The following is a 24255-nucleotide window of genomic DNA, read 5'->3' as shown; positions in this document are numbered from 1 at the left end:
CTTCCTTCTTGCACATACATCTCTTTACTCTGCTCTTAATAGATATACAGTAATTCATTTTCTTTTCCACTTTCACTCTGCACTCCAGGAAAGACATAAAAATATAAATGTGTAATATTCACAGTAACGGCTGTAAAGTTAAAGTAGTGCTCTCTCTCTCTCTCTCTCTCTCTCTCTCCCCCTCCCTCCCTCCCTCCAGGATGGTACAGAGGATTCATCCTGAAGAACCCAAATGTGAAGGTGAGCGAACCTTTCCATGATATTGTTTTTCTCGCCTTGCCTACTTATGCTCTCACTAAACCTGATTCCCTCTCTGTGTATTAGCTGGTGTCATGCATTGAATTGAAAGAGTCTCTTGGAACTGTCATTGTTAGCGAAAACTAGCACTTTCACTAGCTGAGATGACAGATGTAAGCAGGAACACCTGTCTTTTCGTCGTATGACTTGTCAGGTTCCCTACTTTGAAAATTGCTCTTTGCAGCCCTGCAAATAGTTTGGTGACACTATGTGATTTTCTCTAGTGCTCCACCCAACGTCAGAGTTATAATCAGCCAGACCTACTCAGACAAGTGGAAACACCTGTTTGTGTGCACACTTAAACAACAGCGGAGGAGAGGTTTCTCTTTCACTACGAACAGACATGCTGCTGATACACAAGTACACTGATGTTAGCCAGGAAATGTCTAGAAGTGTGCAAAAGTCTTGAGCTATAAAAATAATTTTAAAGGTGAACTTAAGCAATAGTTCTCCAGGATTTCTGAAGGTGCTGTTTTTTCACTGATTTTCACCTTCCAGTCCTTGTACCTAACCATCTTCAGAGGAATCGTTTTTTTGTTGAGCCACTCGTCACTAATCTATGAATCACTGAAACATAAAAAAGGCACCTAACCCAAGGGATGAATCAGTGTTGAGTCTGCAAATAACAAACAACTTAGCAACAAAACTGTATCTTTAGTCACTTGGTTGCTAACAGGCTGTAGTTGTCTAGGTTGTTGCTGTTTCTTTAGTTGAAGAAAAAGCCCAAGTGATTACTATGGAACTGTTAGCTGCATACTTGGCATTTCTTGACATGGTCAGGTGTTCTTAAAGAATTTGAGGAAACTGGAAAAAAGAAGAAGTGACAAGGCCTAAAAAAGGCTACAGCAGATGAACAGAACTGAAAGTCACGTCTCTAAGAACGAGGAAGAATTCCAGCAAAGATGTGACACAGGACCTGAGAGATGCGTCTGACCTTTCAATTGATCCAGCTACTCTTTGCTGAAGCCTCATCAGAAACAATCTCAGTGGAATGCAGTATACAGTAAATGCATGTAGTAATGCAGTAAAAACACACAATGGAACATCATTAGTCATGGATTGGACTCCTGGAGATCCCAGAGTGTGGGATCATGTTGACAGAAAATTATACAAAATGAAGCCAACATCCAACAACATCCCACCAATGTCCATCAGGAAGCTTGGAGAACTATTCCTGAAGACTACGTAAAGAAATGAAAAGAAAGCTTGACTAAGAGAGTTTAGGCCGTGTTGAAGACTAAAGGTGGCCATACCAAATATTGATTTTAAATATTTTGAAACAATAAGCTTTTTGATTTTTGCGTATATGCTGTATTTCCATATATATTTGGACATTTTACAATAAATCGCTGTACCTGTTACCCATTTTCCTTGCAATATATAAAGAAATCAGGGGTGGCTCAAGACTTTTGCACAGTAATGTATGAGAGAGAAACTCTGTTACAAATCATGACAAACATGATGGTCGTAGGATAAATGTCCCAACTATCCCCCAAAAATTTCTCTGTGTAAACCTAGCCGTTGCACTGATTAGATACGATGTAAGAGACAAACGTAACAGTCAAATAATCCTGAAATGAGCAAAGTCAGCAAACTTTGTAAGCATTAAAAAAAGAAAAGAAAAGAAAAGAAAAAAGGTGGGGGGTTGATTTTTATACATCATGTTTTACTGCCCTGCTAACTGTTAAATTAAGTTAATTTAGGTAATACTTGAAAATAACTGCCCGGTTAAGTACCTGGAGGTGTTTTAGGATGAGTGCTGAATGGCAAGACTTTTTTTCAGGAACTGGGCTGAAACAAACCTAGAGAAAGAGGAATATATAGTTTTTTTTAATACATGCCAAGAGATGATATCAAGATAACCCAGAACTTTGTTTCTCTATTTTAATTTAATCTACTTTTTAAAATTATTAAGTGCAATTGAATATAAATGAATCCAAATCTGACAAGATGTTAAATAACTTTCAGCCACCACCAATCGCATGAATGATCTACCATAAAACCACCTGTGCGCAGATTGTGGAAATTAGATTCATAAGTCATAATGATTCATTTTTTTATTACCACCACTTCCCAAAAAGTCAAAACCCAACTTGAGATATACTCAAACTATATCACTGGGGGCGATGACATCCCAACTTCCCAACAAAAGAAGAGTGGTGCGTGCAGTCAGTCTGATATTTTTTACGACTTTTAAAAACTCATGTGCAGAATAATATATTATAATAAGAGCCAACTGAGGAGTCAAGTGTGTGTTTGTGTTTTGCATTTACTGCATTACTACTTTGATCTTCCCCAAGTCAGTGGGGGCATCTTGCAGTTTATTAGCGTCAAACAGCACGTGCGCACACACAAACAGCTTTTTAAAACCTTTGCTTGTCTACTAAATGTCATTGCTGCTTGCCTTTATCCTTCTGTTCCCTCCATTTTCCTCTGTTTTTTCCACAAACACTCTTAACCCTGTATTGATTATGTGCGTCGTTTTCACATCCGCCGCTGTTAAATGCTAATTACAACGGGGAGCAAATGACTCTCGGAGCATTCTCATTAACCTGTTTATCTTCTTGACTAAAGGGGATTTTTCCATCCAGCTACATCCACTTAAAGAATGCCCACGTCAAGAACAAAGGGTAATGTTACATGTCTTTCCTTTGGTTTTCTTTCCATGTTTGTTCATATTGTGGTTTTATATTTAAGGTTACGTTATTTAATTCTCGTTCATGTGCTGATGTTTGTTTGTAGGCAATTCGAGACAGTCATCCCTGATGAAGACTCTGTCATCACAGAGATGACATCAACTCTGCGAGACTGGGGTGCCATGTGGAAGCAGCTCTATGTGGTAAGAACTCTTACACATAACCACACATGCACACTTTGCATCGATTTGTTGTCACTGCTGCTTAACTGAAACTGCAATGTTTGAGTTCATTTGGCCCTGGGTAATTCAGAAAGCCACAAACAGTCAAAGCTTCTTTTTTTTATATGCATTCATTAGTCGGATTGATTGTGTTTGTGGCCTATTAGACTATCTGGGGTGCTGATTAAATTGAGCTGATGAATACGTCTAGATCAAAGTGCATGCATTTGCAGCAAAAAGCAGCAGGACACTGAAGCTAATTTGCACAAATCCATTTTAAGCTCTTCTTGTCTTCTCTCTCTGGGTCGCTGTCTTCTTCTCAGTGTCGATTTGGTTCTCTAATGTGCGTTCCGTCACTTTTCATGTTTTCACTTATGTTTTTGGGTGGCAGCGTTGACACAACTGTATATTTTGATCTCCTTATCTGTGCCTTTCCTGCTGTCATCCTCATTCTGTCTTCAGCTGATTATGAATTTTCCTTTCATTCATTGCCTTTGACTGTTATTCTTCTCATTTCTTTTCCACCCCTCTTCTTTTCTCCCCTTTTCCAAACCTCCAGAAAAATGAGGGGGATTTGTTCCACCGGCTTTGGCACGTGATGAATGAAATCTTGGACCTGAGGAGGCAGGTGCTGGTTGGCCACCTCACTCATGACCGTTTGAGGGACGTCAAGCAGCACATCACAGCAAGATTGGATTGGGGCAACGAGTGAGTAGACTAAGGGCAGTGAGAAGGTTTACAATGTCCACATGTGGCTTATAGACATGTTTGCATTGTTCCTTTTCAAGAACCAATAATTCATTATTTAAACTGCTTCTACCACTGATGATTTTGATTTTAGGTGATTTAAAGGGGCTTGCTATGCTCATTTCCAACTTACCTTATTGTATCCTTATTCATCTTATAGTGGGTTTTTGTGAAGCTCCCTGGGTCACTCTGTGTCTGAAACAATCCAGTTTAGCTCCTTTAGCCCTTCCTGAAACCCAGCTTTCTCCTGATTGGCTGCCTCTCACAAACAGAAGGTTTGGAGAGCAAATGGATGGGGCTTCTGACATTCAAGAGTGAATTTATTTGGTTTACAGGGTTACATATACATACGATGACCTCATTATTTATAGCATAGGTCACATTTAATAGAAGCATCAGCAGAATTAAAGGAAAAAAGCTCCTCTCTAATAGTTCAAAGTACAAATTTCCACAGAGGGAACAGGGAGCTTATTTTATTAACTCAGCAGCCTTATCTGTGTTAAGGATGTGAAGCAAAAAAAAATGGCAAGTGGGGTTTTTGGCCTAAATGAGGTTGTTGGGCATAGTTTCTGGTAAGGATGCCCTAATCCAATACAGATATGAATAACTCACTGGATATATTTCAATACTGATATAAATCCAGCATCAGTGGGCGTTCTTTTCCCATTTGTAAAATGACTAGATCCACAGTAGAAAATAATAATAAGTTAAGTTTAAGCCTTAAGTTTGACATTTTGGCTGTTATCTTATCTTGAAAGTGGATGTGACCATATTTAAACTTAGCTAATTCATGTTAGCGTAATTGAGGCATTAATTACCATGTGGTTGTGTCCTGATGTTTCATATGCAATGCCATCCAGTAGTAAAAAGCAAAAAAAGGACTGCAACTGTTGTCACTGGCCCGTTCAGTACTGCTACTTCTGTGCCTTTCTGGCAACTTTTTTTTTTTGCCAGTTTCTAAATAATCAATAAACAACCCCTGTTTCAATGTGATAAACATAAGGATTCCCAAATGTCAGCGATTCCTGAAGGGAGATGGCTGAAACAACCAAAATGGGCTGAGGGAATGTACGAAGAAGTGGAAAAGCCTGAGTGACATATACTTGAATATTTAAAGAAAAGAAAATAGATCCAAAACTGATGACAACAAAGAGTGGGGACCCAGGAAAGCAAAAGGAAGAAAGGTTAAATGAGAGGTTACAGCGTAGATTTCCTGTAAATCACCTATCAAGAGTGAAGATGATTTTTTTTCTCTCCCTTTTTGAGCTTGCCACTGATTCTTGTGATGCCGAAAACTGTTAGTTTTCAGACTGATAGAAAAAACACTGAATTTTAACTTTAACGAGGATTGCTCTTGCAGTGGCCAATATTCTAGTACTTAATATTGTAATGAGGCAGATCTGGCAAATCCAGTCAGTGCGTTCGTAGTTCAGTTTGCTTGATGTTCCATCAGCACAGAAATCCTTTTCAGCAGCTGACTTGAAAAGCTTGGCACTTCTTTGAATATAATTCTTTCCAACCTCTGCTCTCGGTTGCATAACTGCAGTGCAGTATGACAGTCTTCCACAAAATAAATGAATGAGATAAATCAAACTTTATGTGGACTGTGAGGGAGAACCTGCAGAGTTTAAAGTTTTAAAGAAAGTTTTTTTGTTTTTTGTTTTTTTTTTACTGCAGGCAAGGTTGTGTAATCAGTCTAAAAAAAACCCTCACTATACTTTGAGAATTATGAGGAGTATTTTTAGTTACTGACACACAGTAAAATCTGTGAAGCCACCATGACAAGCTGGCTCTTCCATTATAAGTGGTGCTACTCATCTAAAACTTGAAGGAAACTGCATTTGGAAATAAAAGTTTCATCTCTCATTTCTTTCTCTGCTTCTTTCCTGGAGCTTCTTGCAGCTTTCTAACGTCCCTCCTTCTTCCTCAGCCTCTCACTCTTCTTTTCAACTTTCCTTTCTCTTCTGCCTTTTGTTGTCACCTACCCTCCCTGTAGGCATACTCTTCACTCAGTACAATCTCTTTCCCACACAGACAGCACTCTCTCCATCCTTCCTTTCACTTTGCTTTCTTCTTTCCATCCTCTCTGTGCTGTGGGGGTGCAATAGAGAGAGAGAGAGGGACAAAAAAAGAAATCCTCACAACTCGTGTCCCTCTCTCTTTCTGTCTGTCCTTTACCCTTCGCTCTCCTTCATTTCCCTGCTGTGGGCCTTCTTCAAACACACGCACATGCTTCACATCCCTCCCCAGCGATGAGCATCCCTCGCTGCTGTATGGTTGACCTGGCCTGTCTCTCTTCTTGCCGAAAAGGAGACACACTCAAGTGTGCTGTTTTGGTCCACTAATACCACCGACCAGGAGGATGGGAGCATGTAAGAGTTAGTGTTTATGGAACAACAAGAATGTAGAGGAACAGGCAAGGTTAAATGATGGAGGACAGGAAAGAGGATAAAGAGGACAGTAGGCATAGCAGGGGGCTAAAGGGAGAGGATTTTTTCTTTCATCTGCTCCACAGAGGAGCTGTCAAATGTATTTAGGCGACTGACGGGTGATGTGACAGCTGTGCTTTGTTGTTGATGCTCAGTGCAGCTATAAAGTAGCATCTTAATTAACGCTCAATTGCAATCCATGTACTGTGTTATCTGTATGTATTTTGCAGCTTCAGTGTATTAATACTCTCTGTGACTTTGTGTTTCAGACAGCTTGGCTTGGACCTGGTCCCGAGGCGAGAGTTTAGTATGGTGGACCCCGATGAAATCAGTGTCACAGAGCTTTACAGACTGGTAAGCGTCCACACAGTTCTTCCCTGTTCTCAGATTAAGATCCCATCCAGAGTGCAGATGCGTAAAGGAGCTGGTCTCTTCTAGATTCATCTTGGAAAGAGTACAATAAAATCTCTATATTCAACACAGCTCACAAGACACACAAAGTAAAGAAAGCAATGCTCTGCTGGGAGGTTGTTGCCCTGCAGAGTGGACAGTGACACTGAATGACAGTGACATCGATGGCAGGAGTTTGGATTGGTGGCCTTAGAGTTCCTGTGTTATATGCCTTTTTAATGTCCAGTGTATTTACAATTTAGAGCCAGTTGCTTAGGCTGGATACAGGATGTAGACAATGATACAGATCTATTTAGGGTTACTGTTGTATTGTACACAATCTATCCACTTTCTAATAGGAACTGTCATTTGATGCCGAGGGTAACTTTATACAACAGATGGCAAACAACCAAAACATGTCTGACCTCTGAGTATATTGTACTTGGTTTGATCTTGCAACCTCTAAGTGGATTTAAGGAACTGTCTATCACTGACAACATCTGTCAGCTTCTTTCTCTAAGCTGACAGATGTTGTCAGATAGATAGAAGAGGCCGTGTATGAACTAGCTGCCCGCATAATACCTTGCTACCTTGGCACAGCAGACATTATGGACCTGCTATACTCACTTCCAGTTTCATATTTTTTTGACTTTACAAAATTGACACCTCAATTTTCTGTGGAACTTTTCAGTTCATTGTGTAAAAGTAGCTGCTTTCGCATCCGTCTCTTTAAGCCCCCGCTTCAAAAAAAAGGATGATGGGGTTCTGATTGGCTCGCCTAGCTTCCTCAAACAAAAATTGGTGCTCATGGGTACTGCTTCTCACTTCACTTATGTGCAGTTTCTGAAAACACCAGGCTGAGAAGCATAATCTACCACTCCTTATTGGACATGCCAGTTTCTTAGATCCATTTGTACATGTAGATGCCAGAGTCTGGGTTTTTGGGACAGAAATAATCAGAAAATGATGAAGATGCAGGATGATCTGTTAAAAGTACCATCTTCCTGTGGGACCTAACAGTGGACTAGTGTTTCAGTCTGTGTGAACCCGTATTTGTACCTGTACAAAATACATGATGGAAATGTGCTAGAAATTGATAAAAGTAGAAAACTCTTACTGCTATGAAATACCAAAGGTAGCACAGGGAGAGTCTCATCAGGGTTGGCTGCATTACCATCCGACTATGATGCAACTGCTGGAGCTGATTATGGAGTCTCAAGCTGGTACTAAGTGGCAACATCCGGAGCTGAATAATTAAGTAAACGCTTAAGTGACAAGTCTGCAATTCCCCCAGTGGCCACTCAAGGTTTGCACCATAAGCGAGTCAGTCAGCATCGACTAGAGAGTTAAAATGGGTGATGTTACAACACTGAAAAACATGTTTTTAGTCTGGTACAGAAAATAGTAATTATCTCCCTGGGTAAGTTCTTCCTTTGTAACAGCTCTACTAAAGTTTTTTTTTTTTTTTTTTAAACACTCTTAATAACTCGATCTGAGTACTGGAGTTAGGTTCATGTCTGCTTTGACTGAGAGGTGTCCCAACAAAGGCAGATTGATGCTAATTGGAGTCACAGAGCTGGATCTCTCCACCATGTCTATGCTGCAGGTTATAAATGTTTGGAAGTAGAGCAACATTTCTTTGACTTTAGCACAGTTAATATGAGCATACACCGCTGGGAAAGTGTATGTGTGTGAGAGAGAAGAAGGAAAGGCACAACAGGGCCATGGTCCAGTTTGAAATTGAAGAGCAGCTTATATAAAAATCTATGGCACTGATCCCTAACGGTTATAGGACTGCTGTAAAGGATGCTGAAGGATTTTGCTCATAGTATTTAATAACCTTTTTTGAGCTTTTTTCCACATGTTTCTCTGCATTTTACTGAGCTGTTAACAGATGCGCTTTCTCCGAGAACCTTGAACACGTCTCGGTGTGGGCTAAAGCTTTGGGATTGGAAGTCCATGCTTGACCCTTAGAACCAGCATTTGGCAAAACAAATTTAGAGTAAGCTCAGCGAGTTACTGATACCACTCTCATCCTCGCATGAGGTACATTTGATGGACCGATTTTTTTTTTCTTTTCCCCCTCATCCATCTGCTTCTGTATTTCTCTCCTTCCTTTCCCTACTGTTGGTCCCTGCCTCTCCTTCCCACTTTCTCCAAGCCCCAATCGCTGCTACCATGGCAACCACTTCTCTGCCCTCGTATGGTGTGGGGGGAATTGTATCACACACACACGCACACACACTCTGTGTCGGCTCTTTCTTCGCAAGGGTAATTGAAGCTCTTAATCCATCTGTTATTTTTTTTGTTGTTGTTGTCAAAACAAAAGCAGGAAAAGCACAAAGAAAGCTTTCTCCACCTCTATTAAACGGTGTATAAAATAAACAAGCGACTACCATTTCTCCATACTGGGTCGAGATAAAGGGCCAGGCATTCACCGCCGCCATCCACTTACGAAAATACGCAAGGAACCCTCACACCAAGATGCAATATCTCAATGAGCCCAAATTACATCAATATTTCCCCGTGAGATCTTTGTTTGTGAGAACCGCGTCTTTGTTTCTGTCGGTGCTTCTGCGGCGCGGCTTAATTAAATTGACATGGGGATTATGCGGTGTCTCTGTGTGTACTTGTGTGCGTGTTTGCCTGTGTGTGTGTGCTGAAGTGCCAGTGCAGTATTACTGTAGGAAAATGTGGCTTAACTGCTGCATTGTTTCAAGGAATTGTGTGATATCTGCTGAGTGAGAATGAAAACAAGCAACGACAGTGGATTAAAAAGAGATTTTATGTATGCCTGTAAATGCCTTAATGCTATCTCATAAACCCTTCTCATTCTATATAATGAGAAACAACACTGTAAATGTAAACATGGTATATGCATGCCAATTTAAGTCTATTTAAAAAAAACAAAGGAAAAGTAATTACAGGGTCATAGAAGGTGGTGGTATTCCTAGCAAAAATTCCAAGCTTGTGGATTTATGAGAAAAAACCCAGATCTGTATTTTCTGATAATAAAATAATACATCTACAAGGAAAAAAACCCAAATATAATATTCTTTTTTCCCATTTTTCCCTTGAACAAAGAAGGTACAACATCTACATATGGTAATAGTGATTATTCACAGACAGCAGTACCTCAGGTAGTAGTTTCCTGGCTCAGAATGGGCCTTTGCGGTTGGGTAGCTGTGCCTATAAGTATTATTTGATACTTCAGTCTGCGTTACTGCACATAACAGAAATACATACATTTTCTTCTTATTGCTGGCCATTTGAAAAAGTCTTCAAAAGCGTTATATCCTTCCCCAAGGATGACTAAATCATTTCCTGATGATTTTCCTCTGGGGTACATTCACAGCTACTTTAGTGTGTGCCAGGAGAAACCCTGTATTAGTGACTGTCTGGAAAAGCGTATATAGCAGCCTGAAAACATATGCTTCCCTGAAGAATTAGTGAAGAACAGCATAGTGAATCAACAATTTTCTCTTTTTGTCAGATTAGGGGAAAGAAAAACCCCTACTTTGTAAAACAATACGACAAAAATGCATCAAAACTAAATATTTGTGGAGATGGAGGACCAGATTTTTATTGGACTTAAATCCTTTAAACAGACACTTGTTGAAGCATTATATTTGGTTGTAGCTTTAAAGTGAGAAAAAAAACCCTTTATGTCTAATTAGCTCATGCGAGTCATGTGTAGAGCAAAGACTAATCAGCTTTAGGCTTTCCATTGTTTTCCTCTGGGACTGAGCTCAGAGCGTAAGCAGAGAAGACCCGAGTTTAGATCCCCCAGTGATGACTTCATTAACAGTGGAAGCTCCCTCTGTAGTAATAGATCATAGCTCAGCTCTTTGCCCTGGACATGTGGTTGTAATATTTCTTCTTATGGTTCAGCTTATCACTAAAGAGAGACAAGCCTTCATACAGATCTTTAACTTCCTGCACGACTTTAATCCTTGAGTTTAAAAGAGGGATGAAAGGAGGCTTAAACATTAATGTAGAAAGGGACAGAAAGAACAGCTACAAATTTGTGGCCTCAGTTTGACCTGTCTCCTCTAGAATTTCCTTGTCGTTTGACAGTCTGTAGGACAGTTTGGCTGGCACACACACGGTCATGTTCTCGTTCTCTGTTCAGCTACCTCTCAGCCTCTCCTTGTTGACCACACCATTGTGTGTTGCCAGTCAGGCTGCCAGCCTGTCATGTCTATGCTTTGTGTCTAGTCATGCTGAAGCTGTCACAAAACCACACACTGTTGGTTGCTGGGCTGCTGGCTGAAATGACACACTGAAAATAACCTCGTAATAAAATCCCACAGTATAAATTAGGCCTTCCTCAGACCTAGTAATTTTACGTCAGAACCAGGAGTTCAGCCCTGCTGGGAGTAGTTTGTCTTGCTGTTAGATAATTCTGTTTCTCTGTTTCTTTTCGGGGATCTCGCACAAAAACAAAAGTGTTTTTATAGTTTTGACAGAAACTGCAAAGGTAAAAGGATTTGTAGCATGGTTTTTCAGCACATTTAGAGAACTTGTTTCTTAATCTCACAATTTTTCACTTTAGTATGCAAATCATCATCTCTGCAGACAGGTTTTTGTAAAGTTGAGCTAATCTGTCTGGCTGCAGGGAAAAACATTACAGGTCTTGTGACCTGTAATGCAAAGTGGTAGCGAAACTTGAGTGAATCTTGACACGTGGTGGCTGGAGTGACACATTCTCTTTTTAACTTTGGTTTGTTAGCTTTTGAACTTTTTCAGTTTCATAGCCGCTTTGCTAATAGCTGAGGAGGGTGTTTTGGCGGGTCAGTGTCTTCCATGCAAACTAAAGGCTACTTTAGCAATCTGCTAGCAACTGAAGCAATCATGAGGAGGTTTTTGGTACAGCATCCTCTTTGTGACCAACCTCACCCACTGTAGCAACTGCGAGCAACACACGTTTTACCCTAGCAACCAGAGTTGCCAGGAGGTCACTGACCTGTCTCTCGGCCAGAGAGAGCATGATTATTCGTGTGGGTGGGTGGGTGACTGAAGCCTTAAATGGAACTTCTGACTACATTTGCACATAGGGTAACTAACTGTGAATGCGACAGTATCCGTTAATACCTTGAATTAAGACATGACAAGTGTGTTTTAGTTTGTTTTAGTAAGATTATTTGTTGCCTGGTACGCAGCTTCATAATTCCTTGAGCTTGAAATGTTGCGCCAACAAGTGCATTTCAACAAAGTCACCTATGCTGTACAATGCAACACTATTTAAATTTAACAACCAAACCATCATTATAATCCTGTAAAACATATTATATCCACTATTAATATACTGTGTGTGTGTTGTTTTGTGGTGAAGCTTTACTACACTCAGTTCTTGCATTGTCTTTATCCGTTTCCCTTTCCTCTGTCCTGATCCCCATCTCTTGCTCCCTTCCTTCCGATTTTCTTATGTTTTACAACAGAAGTGGATGCGAGGCCAAATTTGGCAGTGGCTCTATTGGCCATCTGGTGCTTTGTGTATATTTGTGTGTATGTGTGTGTTGTGCGCGTGTGTATTTTTGGCTGTTGACAGCAGATTATGATGAACCTTTTATAAACAGAGCTCTAATGTGTGTACACACACCATACCATCCTGTATGAGGCCTTATTGATCTTTTTGGTACAGATTGATGTAATATGGCAAGTAATATCATCCACCACTAAAGCACTGAGCTCTGTAATTGTGCTGAACTATTTGACTTTTTTTTTTTTTTTAAACGTTTGTGTGAATCGCAATGTTTAAGATGTTGCTTTCTGCTTCTTTCTGTCAAAAAAACCCCGATTTGGCCTCCTTAAAGATAAAGTGTTGTGCGGATGTCTTGCCCATGTTGTTGCCATTTACTGAAACAGGCAGACATGCATAGAAAGTGTAAAGTGTGTAAAGTGTGCGTGTTAGTCCCCATAGGGAAATAGTTCCTCTGCATTTAACCCATTCACCCAGTGAAGCAGTGGGCAGCCACCAGTGCAGCGCCCGGGGAGCAGTGTGTAGGGACGGTACCTTGCTCAGGGGTACCTCAGGGTAGCCGTTCAGTGGAGTCGAACCCCCGACCTTCCGATCATGGGGCCACCACTCTACCTACTGAGCTATCCCTGCCCCACATACAACATATAAGGGAAAATCCAAATTTATAGACTTTAACAAGCTTGAAAGTCCGTATTTTGTATACACAGACTGAATTCTCAGTCTGCTTTTGTAATTAAAGTAGTCTTCAGGTATAGTTCTCAAGGTTTCTTACCTGGAGAGGACATTACAAAGTTCAAACGCCTTCCAGATGATACAGCATGGTGGAACTAAATCTGAGAGTACTTTTTTGCAATCATAATTCCATCAATTTTGACAAAAACCTAACAGCACTGGCTGAAAATCAGCCCCAAACCTTGACATAGCTTCTACCGTGTTTTACAGATGCCTGTAGAGGCTCCCTCCTGACCTTTTCCATACATATTGCCTTCTTTAAGAATGGCTTCTTGACAGCCAGCCTTCCACTGAGAAGCCAAGAGGTCATTCCTGATGAAGCTTCGGCGAACAGTAGATGAATCAACTAAAGTACCAGATACATCACAAGAAATGAGCGTGGTTCTTTAAAAGAAAAATGTAGCGGGAGGGCTAGTAGGAGGAGTTGGCCGTCCGACTGCGGTCTGGGGTGTGGGGCCGCCCTGCTGCTGCGGAGTCGGGGTGGTCTGCCTCTCCCCACCGCAGGGAAAAGGGTAACACCACCTGGGTCTGGGTGCAATTCCCCCCTCCAGGGGCAAGGGTACCTAGACCCGGATTGTAGAGTACGCTTGGGGAGTGTGATTGTGTGTACAGCGTCTCTTTATGTCTGTCTCCACGTTGGTTGAGTGTGGAGTGAGTGCATATGAGAGCATGAGGGTGGGAATGGATGTTTGTGTCTGTGTGTGCCTGTATGTCTGTGTCTATATGTCAGGTTGGGTATCAGACGCCACCTCTCTGGGGACACCTCAGGCCCTCCAAGGTTTGGAGGCCTATCTCCACCCACCACCACTTCCCCTGCCGGTGGCGGACTCCCTCAGGTGTCGGTGTGTTGGTGGTTCTTTGTGTCTGGGGGTGGGCGTCCGGGTACACACTGGCTCACTCCTTGGCGGCCGCTTGTCGGGGCCTGGGGCCTGGGGCTCGCTCGGGCCCCCTTTGGAGGTGGGGTGCCCCCGGCCTCTCGGCCTAGGGCTCGGTCGCTCAGGCGCAGCTGGGGGCCGGCGGAGCTCACGGGCGCGTCACTGCAACCCCCCCTGGCTTCTGCTCCGCGGCTGCTGAGTGAGCCCTCTTCTGGGACTCTCCTCAGCTCTTACTGGAACAGTGGCGCGGCTGCCCCTCTGTTGGTCTTCCATGGTCTCTTGTGTTCTGGGGGCCTCTGGATGTCTGGAGTTTTGATCTCCTCCATACCCGCTTCACACCCTGGAGGACGGGGCTGAGGCCCCCCCACACTCCCTAGCAGATCATTACATGGAGAAACCTTTGGAATGCAAGCATGCTGATCCACACAGGTATGCACACATGGGTATTCACAGACGCGGACTAAAGCTTTCTTGGCTGCTGCCTCAAAGCACACTGTGCGCTGTCTATCTTGCGTGCTGCACAATATCGTTTATTACTTAGTAAATACTGATATCTATGACTAGCTAGTTTATTGTGATGGTGCTTTGTTTTCTCTATTATTATGTTGCTCTTTGTTGTTTGCTGTCTCCTCTGTTTGTTTGTTTGTTTGTTTGTTTGTTTGTTTTTTTTTTCTCCATACAGGTGACCCAGGAGTTTTTTTTTTTTTTTTTTTTTTTTTGTCTCTCTTCCCCCCCCTTCTCACCGTCTCTTCTCCCCTTTGGTTTTCTTTTTTTCTCTCCCCCTCTCTCTCTCATTCATTCCCCCTGTCCTATTTATTAAAAAAAAAAAAAAAATGACAAAGGATGAACTGAAGCTCTGCCATCACGTAATGTCGCATACTGCTGTTTCTGATGTCATTTAGAAAAAGAAAAAAAGAAAAAAAAGAAAAAAAAAAAAGAAAAATGTAACGTAATGAGGTGGCTCAAGAGTTTTGCACATCACTTTAAATGCTCGGCAAGGTGCTGAGTTGATGTATTGGCATAAAGGCAGCAACAAAGAAAGAGCCAGACAGTGCAGCTTCAACTCCCACATTTTAGCCTCTGAGCTGCCAGCCTGCAGTATTACATCCCATATTAGCCTGATGTATATCAACATCTATATCTTTCTGCTCTTCAAATATATGCAAATTCAAATCAGTCCTTCTGCCTACAATGAGAAGCCTCAGGGGAATATTACCTGTTATTGAATTCATCACTAATACAGCAGCTTTGATTTGAGAGGTTATGAGTTTTTAACCTTCTTTGCATCCACCTCTATAACTCTGTATTTCAACTGCAGCTGTTCTTGTTTCAAGTTGTTTTCTTGTTTATTTGAATTTTTCCCAGTTTGCATAATTACAGCTAAAACGTAATATATAACGGTTTCCTTTATATAGAGAAATCTGCTTGTGCTGATTTTCTTCTCTCACCTGCAGATGGAACACCGACATCGTAAGAAGGAGACATCCACCCCTGCTAGCACCCATCATCTGTTTGTCCACGTAAAGAGTCTAATGAGCGCTAATCTGGGGGAGGAGCTGGAAGTCTTCTTTCACATTTACGATGGACGGGAGAACCGGCCACTCAGGTAGAGACTTTACAGGCAATACGCCTTTATGATTCTAATTGGGCCTTTTCAAAAATCAAATATTTTTCCATCTAGCCTGTAGTGCTGTTTGTGTAGCTAGATTGTTTTTGTACAAGTTGCCCAGTTTTGGAAAAATGAAGTTTAGAGATGGTTGCATTATCTTTAATGGCTGAACTAAGTGTAAAGGGAAAAGTGTCATTCTTACCATGACGAGAGGCCCAGCATTACAGGATGTATGTCTTGCCATTAGCCAAACTGTTAGCTCATTAGCTAAATTTAGGTTGTTGCGTGCTTATGTTTGGTGAATATAGACCATGTCATTTTTACCAGGTCGCCTAACCACAAGTCTACAAAGAGACATTATTTAATTTTTATTTAATTTATTTATTTAGCATTTTTTCTTCCTCTTTTTTGTTGTTTTAGCATGTTGAGAACTAGAATGCCAGTTTCATTTAACGCCATTGTATCGGTGGAAATTGGATACTTGTACATTTGAACTCAAACCAAAACTTTCTGAGTGATGTGATGAAGTGATGGTTTCCATCACTGTGACATGTTATGATTTATTTATTTTTGGTCTTTACAGTGTGTTTTTAGACCAAGCAGCTTGATTTATCAGCTTGTATGTTGTTTTCTTGGATTGTAGGCCGCAGGAAAACAGTTCCTTGCTTGTTCTTAAGGTTGTATGGTTTATCAGAATCAGAATCAGAATCAGAATACTTTATTGATCCCTGGGGGAAATTATTTTTTGTTACATTAAATCCTGTGGGAGAGCGAAATGCAAATGAGCTGCTCTGTTGATTGTGAACGCCCTGTGCCAAATGGCTCCCCTTGGACTGCTCTTAATTATATTCATGAAGATTTATTAAATGAAGCAGGTTATTAAAGTGCACTTGAACACACAAAATTGGACAAGGCCATGTTATTTTATTTCTTTATTTATTTTTAGGAAAAAAATGTCCATGTGAAAGCTGGTCCTGGTGCCCTGGGAGGTTGCATGTGTTACTTGCATACATGCTTACACACCAGCAGATACCTCACTGTTCTCCTGACAGGAAGACTGTGTTGAAACTCCCTGGTTTCAAAGTTCAAAGTGAAGAAATTTTGTTTCATGTCACAAACGAGTGAATTTGTCAGGCAAAAGAAAAGCGAGTGGGTTGAAAAATGAGCACAGCAGCACCGAAACTTCTTTTGATAAGTCGTGCTTGTGTGAGAATACTCTCCGCCCCGCAGGGTCACATCAGAGGAATTAGAATGGTGTTGATGGGACTCTTTTTTTTTTTCTTTTTTTTTTTTAAATTATTACTCTCTATTATTATCCAGTAGCCCTACTTCAGTTTCTATTGTAATCCAATTTATGATTCATCCATATTGCTGGCAAGTTTCTTTAAACTTTACATGAAAATAGCTGCGGTTTCCACCGTTCCTGAAGAATTATAGCACAAAAGAAGGAAGGCGCTATCTTTTCTTTTTTACAAGTTTGCCATTTTGTTTGGTTGCAATGATGTTATTAATCTGAGAGAAAAATAGGGCTATAACTGTCATAGAGTTACAGCGCGTGGTACACCCTGGACAGGTCATCAGTCTGTCACAGGCTGGGATGCTGAGTAAACCATTGAAATTTTGAACTGAAAGATGTTATTGTGTTTGTATAGAGAATACACATTTTCAACTAGTTTCTAAGTTGTGGACAGGAGCAACAAAACGACAAATTAAATTCTTAAAAAAAAAAATACTGGCTGAAACTTTGATTCATAATAACTGGGTAAGGGCAAACCAAGCTTGCATCAGTTCAGTATCCAGAGAGTATCCAGAGAAATCGGTGTGCAAGGGACAAGGCCAAAACCCAGTATCAGATCGGGAAGAGCCATTGGGGTGATCGTGGCTCAAGAGTTGGGCATTTGTCTTGGGCCGGTTCGAGCCCCGACTCCGACAGTCTTGGTCGTTGTGTCCTCGTGCAAGACACTTCACCCGTTGCCTCCTGGTGGTGGTCAGAGGTCCCGGTGGCGCCAGTGTCCGGCAGCCTCGCCTCTGTCAGTGCACCCCAGGGTGGCTGTGGCTACAATGTAGCTTGCCATCACCAGTGTGTGAATGGGTGGTTGATTGTGTATAGTGTAAAGCGCTTTGGGGTCCTTAGGACCAAGTAAAGCGCTATACAAATACAGACCATTGTCAGTGAACACAGTTTGTCACTGCATCCACAAAAGCGAGTCAAAATAAAAAAATAAATAAACAAGACCCATGAAACTGACCACCTTCTGTGGGCTTGTCTCAAAGGAAAAGTGAAAACCTGTGCTGTGGTCTGACCAGTGGGCTAAACAGCTGTAATATCATGTGGTTTGTTATCAGCACACACTTTTAAAGTCAACAACTTTAGCGAGATGAGGGGGGATTTAATAAAGTAACGCGTGCATCTGTGAAGGACACATTAATGCTGAAAAACACGTACATGTTTTGGAGCAGTGTATATGCTCCAGTTGGCATGTTTTTCACGGGTGAACCTTTGCTTATTTCAGTAAGATAATGCTAAGACACGTTCTGCACTTGTGTATTACAACAGGAGGTAAATGTCTATGTGTGCTAAAGTGGGCTGCCTGCAGTCCAGACATGTTACTCACTGAAAGCATAAGGACCATTACTACCAAGAAATGTTCCTCAAATGAATATAGAAGAACACATTCTTGTTCTCCTCTTTCCAGGTTGCTGGACATCAAAATTCACTATTGCAAAATATAAGCTTTGGTACTGGTTAACATGTTAAGCTTACATGTGAAAGATCCCTGGTTCGATTCCCCCTCAGGGTTTCACAAGGTAGCGTATTCCTAGTGCTGGTCCTGGGCCTGGATAAATGTGAGGGTTGGTTCAGGAAGGGTCCAGCTTAAAATCTGTATCTAAGTAAAATATAGCTTTAAATTAATTTTACTTTACTACCGCTTGTATTTCTTAAAATTTTAGTGTCCCTGTAAAATATATGGCTTAGTAATAATTAAGGTTTTTTTCAGAGTGAAAGTGGGTACTTTTTTGTCGTGAAGTGGGTAATTAGTCTTCAGCGCCATCGTATCATGTTCCACTTGAAGCCCTTTTGTTCTTTCTTTTAAACTGTCACTCTTTTTATGTCATCATTTTTTTCCTCTTTTCTTTCAATCTTCTTGCTTCTTTGAAAGATTGAGTGCCTTAGCTGAGCATGAGTAATTACACTCGCTAAGCTTAAATATATATTTGAAGTGGATTAAAAATCCATTTTCTGGAGTAGAGTAAAGTCCACTTCAGTAATGCTGAAATTATATACTTAACAGCAGCTTCGGAATTCATGATGCATCACAAATGAAATGTGAATTTATCCAAACTCAACCCAGCAAGAGAGGACACAGACAAAGCTATATTTTTCTCATAACCACTTATGTTGTTGCCTAAATCAACAATTTGGGTTTTCTTGCAATTTTGAGGGATAAAGGCAGTCAGAGGCTTCGACCACAGTGCCTTTATGCTTCTAATTTTCTACATCTGCAAGTGCATTTGCTTGCATCAGTTGTCTTTTAGGAAAATCTCGCAGTGGCAGCTCGCCAACGTGTCTCTCACTGTCTGGTCACATGCATAAACAGAGACACACTCATTTACACAATCTGGCTGGCAGAGAGCCATTTTGCTGCTTCCCTCTGTGCTGGTGGTTTGTGTGTGTGTGTGTGTGTGTGCGTGTGCGTGTGCGTGCGCGTGCACGCACGCGAGACCAGATGGGGGGGTCTGACCCGTTGTCTCAATACCACGCCAACACCATCATCCCCTGTGCACCATGGCAGCTTCTTTGTGTTCAGTACAGACTCCTTGTCAGGCTTTCCAGAAGGACACACACACACACGCACGCACACGCACACACTGCGTTGTACTGTACTGCGCTCACGGCCCATGCTGTGGGTTCTGATGCTGTTCGACACCAAGATCGCACATCACAAACCGTCTTATACGCTCATATTTCGCTCCTCAGAAGTTGAATTTTACTTATATAAATGGTAAATGGCCTGTATTTATATAGTGCTTTTCTAGTCCCTAAGGACCCCAAAGCGCTTTACACATCCAGTCATCCACCCATTCACACACACATTCACACACTGGTGATGGCAAGCTACATTGTAGCCACAGCCACCCTGGGGCGCACTGACAGAGGCGAGGCTGCCGAACACTGGCGCCACCGGGCCCTCTGACCACCACCAGTAGGCAACGGGTGAAGTGTCTTGCCCAAGGACACAACGACCGAGACTGTCCAAATATATATATATGGTTAATCCTTCAAGCTCGGGTCCTCTACCAGAGGCCTGGGAGCTTGAGGGTCCTGCGCAGTATCTTAGCTGTTCCTAGGACTGCGCTCTTCTGGACAGAGATCTCCGATGTTGTTCCCGGCCTGAGACAATGTTAGCAGAACAAACTTTTATTAAATCAGCTCAGCTGAAAACATCCGACACTGGACATACTTAGCTTGACAAAGCTACCCCCTAATTCAGAGCAAGCTGGTGGCTCAGTCACAGTAAAAATAGGGCCAATTGTAACTTGTGGTGATTAAATGGTTGCCCAGAGCTTGAGGATGTTGCACACTTACAACCACTTTGATTACAAAGCAGTTGCAAAGGTCAGCTGATCGGAGGCAGCCTTTCTGTAAGCAGTCATCTGGACCTGGACTGATTGCAATCACTCTCAGAGAGATTCCTCTCTAATTTAGAAATGACAGATCGCCAACATGTTGCCATCAGTCTGAATGATTCTTTGTGGATGAGCATGAGGGGACTTGACTCAGCTGGCCGGTTGTACTCTGGTTATATTCCTATAGAACAGGATGTTGTTGAGTGCAAATGTAATGTAAAAGCAACAGATATGTGATTTTTAGATTTCTCACAGTTATTTGCTGCAACAATTAATTGCCTGAAACAGACTGCATGCAACTGCCAAGTTGACCTCATTTAATCGCAGACTGATATCAGACTGACTCTGTCTTATGGCAACATTTATGGCAGGTTTTAGGGACAGTGCTGGTATGATCAAGTGAGATAGGTTTATCCTTTTGGATAAAACCTATACTGACAAAGTATAATCCGCAATAAATCACAATTTATGTCATTCCGGCACGTCGCAAAATGCTAAAAATCGCAATAATATTATTTACTCTTGAGTGTTTTCAATGTGCCCTTTCATGATTTCTCAGCGCCACTTGCTATTCAGTGTTTAGATTACTTAAGGTCTAAGCTTTCCTCTTCTCCTTTGTTGTCGGGCTTTTAAAACGTATATTTTGATGTATTTATTTATTTAGTACCAACTTACAAGGTGGTGACAGTTCATTTATTTAGCAGTTAACACCTCAGTTGGAACACCCCCCTCCCCTTCCAGCCGTCCGCTCATTGGAAGAGCGCACAGCTCCTAATGCCATCATCGATATTAGGAGGGGGAACAGCAAGAGCCCAGAAGGGAGGGAAATCGGCCATTTACGTTATGTTAATGTGAGTGGTGATAGAGGGAGATAAGGTCCCACTGGGGGATGTTGGTCCCCTTGGCTCGGGCGATCAACACGCTGCAGCTGCGAGGCTGTGAGCTGGTGGCGAGGGAAGGGTGTTGAAAAGAAGGGAGACCTTGTTTGAGTCTGTGTTTGCAGGAGTGGCTGTTAATTGGCATTTGGGGTTTCAACAATAGAGCACTAATTAGGAAAAGCGGGCGCAAAGTCTCATGTCTAATGCATAGGAATCTGTCTCCATATGGCCGGATAAATGGCCTGGAAAGTTACAGAGGGCAGCTAATGAGGAACAACTGCATTCAAATCAAATTGGGCCTCAACTGGTTCCTTCCAGTATGGCTGAGAAAAGGAAAACTTTACTGAAGGAATACATTTATAAAAAATCATAAGCATTTGTATAATTAATAATCAGAAGCCTAATTAACTCAAACAAGAGCACCCACTGCCCTACATATACAAAACACAGAATTACAGTAAGAGAAGCTGCCTCTTATTTACATCACTGCAGAGCCCAAACAATTTTGAGCTTGTAGCAGGAGCTTTTAATACCTCTGACAGTTACAAAACATCCCAATCGATCGTATTTGTATGCACTGCGGTCAAGCTATATGTGATCTTTTGTGGCGTGTTCTGCTCTCGTTTGAATGAGCCTACTGTAGCGTGCTCTGCTAGCCGTGCCAATGACTTGGCTCATTGTCAGGCGTGGGTGCATTACAAGGTTTTCTCTCTGCTTATCGGAGGACTGTGAAAGTCACCTAACTGGATTAGCCCTCAGCTCGCCTGCCAGGATGAGAGGGGCCCAGTAGGATGCCTCCGCTGCCTCTTTTACACAGTGTATACGAGATATAAAGGACAAAGTACAAAGAGAATGAAAAGGCGATCAGTGTCTGTCCTTTCTGTCTTTTTGCGTGACATTCACTTAATTTCCCGCCTGAACAGAAATGGGCGTGAGGGGCATTTGAGGCAAGACTCGGAGACGGTTCATTCCAGATTATGAGGCAATTTTTTGGTTATGCAGAGTTCGTGTTCCACTGTGAGAGATATCTCACGAATTCCTTGAGGGGATTTCTTCAGCTTTGGCCCAAGGGTTCGCTCTGATTAAAAGTTGAAATGATTAGATGTTGGGAAAGTTTGATTTAATCATCAATGGCGTATAAATGTCCATAGACAGACGTAAGGTCGCCAAGAAACATTTGACCGCGAAAAAGTTCGTTCTTGAGTTTGAGTTTGTGGCCAGATGTAACGGAATTCCCTGTGGGTGTTCCCAAGACTTGGCAGTGATGAGAATTCCGTGAAAGGTCGTAGTGACCTTCAAATTTCACTTTTTTTTTTTTGCCTCTTAGTTCTTGGCTATATGCCAGATTTTAACATCATCCATCTATCTATCAGGTTATGGGAGCAGACTAGCAGAGCTGCCCTCTCCCAAGCACACTTAGAGGTGTTGTCTCGCCAACATATCCTGGGCCATGACCTGGACTCCTCACCTATAAGGCACATAGGAGGCATTCTGCTCAGGCATCCCAACCACATCAACTGGCTCCTTTCAATAGGTCTCTACTCTGAGCCCTGTAAAAAAGACTGAGCTCCTCACCACAAATGCACATAAGAGATAAGGGCATTGCAGGAGCTTTATAACCTGAAATAGTATAAATTCTATATACAGTGTTTTTCACAAGTTTTCTTTTTCTCTCTTGGTCCTCAGCACAGCCCTGTGACAGCCAGAAGTTTTATGCCATCTAGTCTGGCAGTTATGATTGAGTTATGATTTTTTGATGAAAGCCTAGTAACTGTCTTTAAATGTGTCAGAGATAATCCATAATATGCAGCAAAGCACTTTCATTCAGCCACATGTGAATGTTCTTGTTAGATATTTTACAGGCATTCTGTTTTGGGGATTTTCTTCAGCATCTTTCTCCTAAACCTCTATCCCTCTGCCTCTGAACCCTTTCTGCCTGTTTTTCTTTTCCCTTTTCCCGCCTCATATTCTGTTTCACGCAGCTTCAGTGTGAAGTTTGAACTTTGAAGTGATTTCTCCAGTGCCCACTGTTCTGCACTTGACATTTTTTGACATAGTGTCTAATCTTTATTCTGTTTCTGTTAGCAAAAACTTGGATACTGTTGTTTACTGTGACACTCAGCCATCACTCCTGACCACATTTATCTCTGTGTGTGTTCCCTGTCTCTGTCTGTCCACTTACTTGTACAGTGAAAGGTTCTTTGTAAGGTTGAATAAGAGCGGGCTGCCCAAGTCACCAGAGAAGACAGAAAGACAATGCACGCTATTTGTGGTGAGTAGTTAACACGGAATTTTGTTAAAAAAGATTTACTGGGAGCAATTTAAGGCTATTTAAAGCTAACTTAACTCATGCACTGTTATGCTGAAAAATAAAAGCAGTGTCAGTGCTCTTCAGCTTGTTCACAGTAATTGGATCGGACGCTTAAATATGTTTTCCTGCATCGTTTGTCAGGATTTGGGAAGCAGTGATCTACGAAAAGATGTCTACATCGTTGTGCACATCATAAGAATAGGTAGGAGTAGTGATATTTCTTCTTTATTCTCCTGAGTACTACTCACGTTCTTAAAAATCTCTTTCATTTTCATACTGTTCTTACCGTGGATACCTTTGTGTGTCTGTGCAGGGAGGATGGGAGCAGGAGAGAAGAAGAACCAGTGCAACGTACAGTACAGGCGGCCGTTTGGCTGTGCTGTTGTCAGCATTGCCGATCTACTTACTGCTGACTCTAAGGATGACCACCTGCTAAAGGTTTATACGTAAGTGACTGTAAAGAACTATTATTTAGGAATTCTTCTTTCTTCTAAACACTGAACCAGTGCTAAAGTTTTGTTCAGCATGATGTGTCGTTTCCTTATTCATTTTCTTTCCAAAACTTTTTTGTTTTTGGAAAGCAGAAGTGATCACATATGCAGGTGAGGATGGAGTGCTAATTTCTCACTTACTGCTCACAAGACTGGTTAGCAAGCCACATGTATAGACTAAATGGATGCATTGCACAGACACCACCAAGTTTTTTTTGTATGTTAATCTACATAATACTTACCTGTGAATCATTCAGGCATAAAAAAAACCCCAAAACAAACAAACACTTGATTCAAGTGATGAATCAGTGTATTGTCCACGCATAGAAGACAAATTTAGCAAAGAACCAATTTTAAATTAGATTGTTATTCACTGTTACTTTAAAAAGTAAAAAAAGGAACACAAAATTCCTCCCATTTCTTTAATTAAATCAAAAAATTCTAAAGATGACACAATTTGAAAAGCATAAAAAGGTATTTTTGCTCCAAAAAGTTGATTACCTAAGAGCTATTAGTTGAAGGTTTTGC

The 24255-nt window shown here is 41.6% G+C and overlaps 1 protein-coding gene across 2 annotated transcripts in view; it reads left to right on the top strand.

The window, feature by feature from the left end:
• dock4b (dedicator of cytokinesis 4b) overlaps positions 1-24255 on the top strand; it is a 143726-nt gene that overhangs the window by 38433 nt on the left and 81038 nt on the right. For both annotated transcript variants that reach the window (XM_080886475.1, XM_080886474.1), the window contains exons 3-11: positions 200-240; positions 2872-2927; positions 3040-3136; positions 3714-3862; positions 6600-6684; positions 15264-15415; positions 23116-23197; positions 23378-23438; positions 23550-23682. In XM_080886475.1, coding sequence (XP_080742601.1) covers positions 200-240; positions 2872-2927; positions 3040-3136; positions 3714-3862; positions 6600-6684; positions 15264-15415; positions 23116-23197; positions 23378-23438; positions 23550-23682 — 856 coding nt within the window. The remainder of the gene's footprint in view (positions 1-199; positions 241-2871; positions 2928-3039; positions 3137-3713; positions 3863-6599; positions 6685-15263; positions 15416-23115; positions 23198-23377; positions 23439-23549; positions 23683-24255) is intronic.

The sequence above is a fragment of the Rhamphochromis sp. 'chilingali' genome (assembly GCF_963969265.1).
Source record: "Rhamphochromis sp. 'chilingali' genome assembly, chromosome: 7".
Lineage (NCBI taxonomy): Eukaryota > Metazoa > Chordata > Actinopteri > Cichliformes > Cichlidae > Rhamphochromis > Rhamphochromis sp. 'chilingali'.
This window is presented reverse-complemented; position numbering and strand designations above follow the sequence as displayed.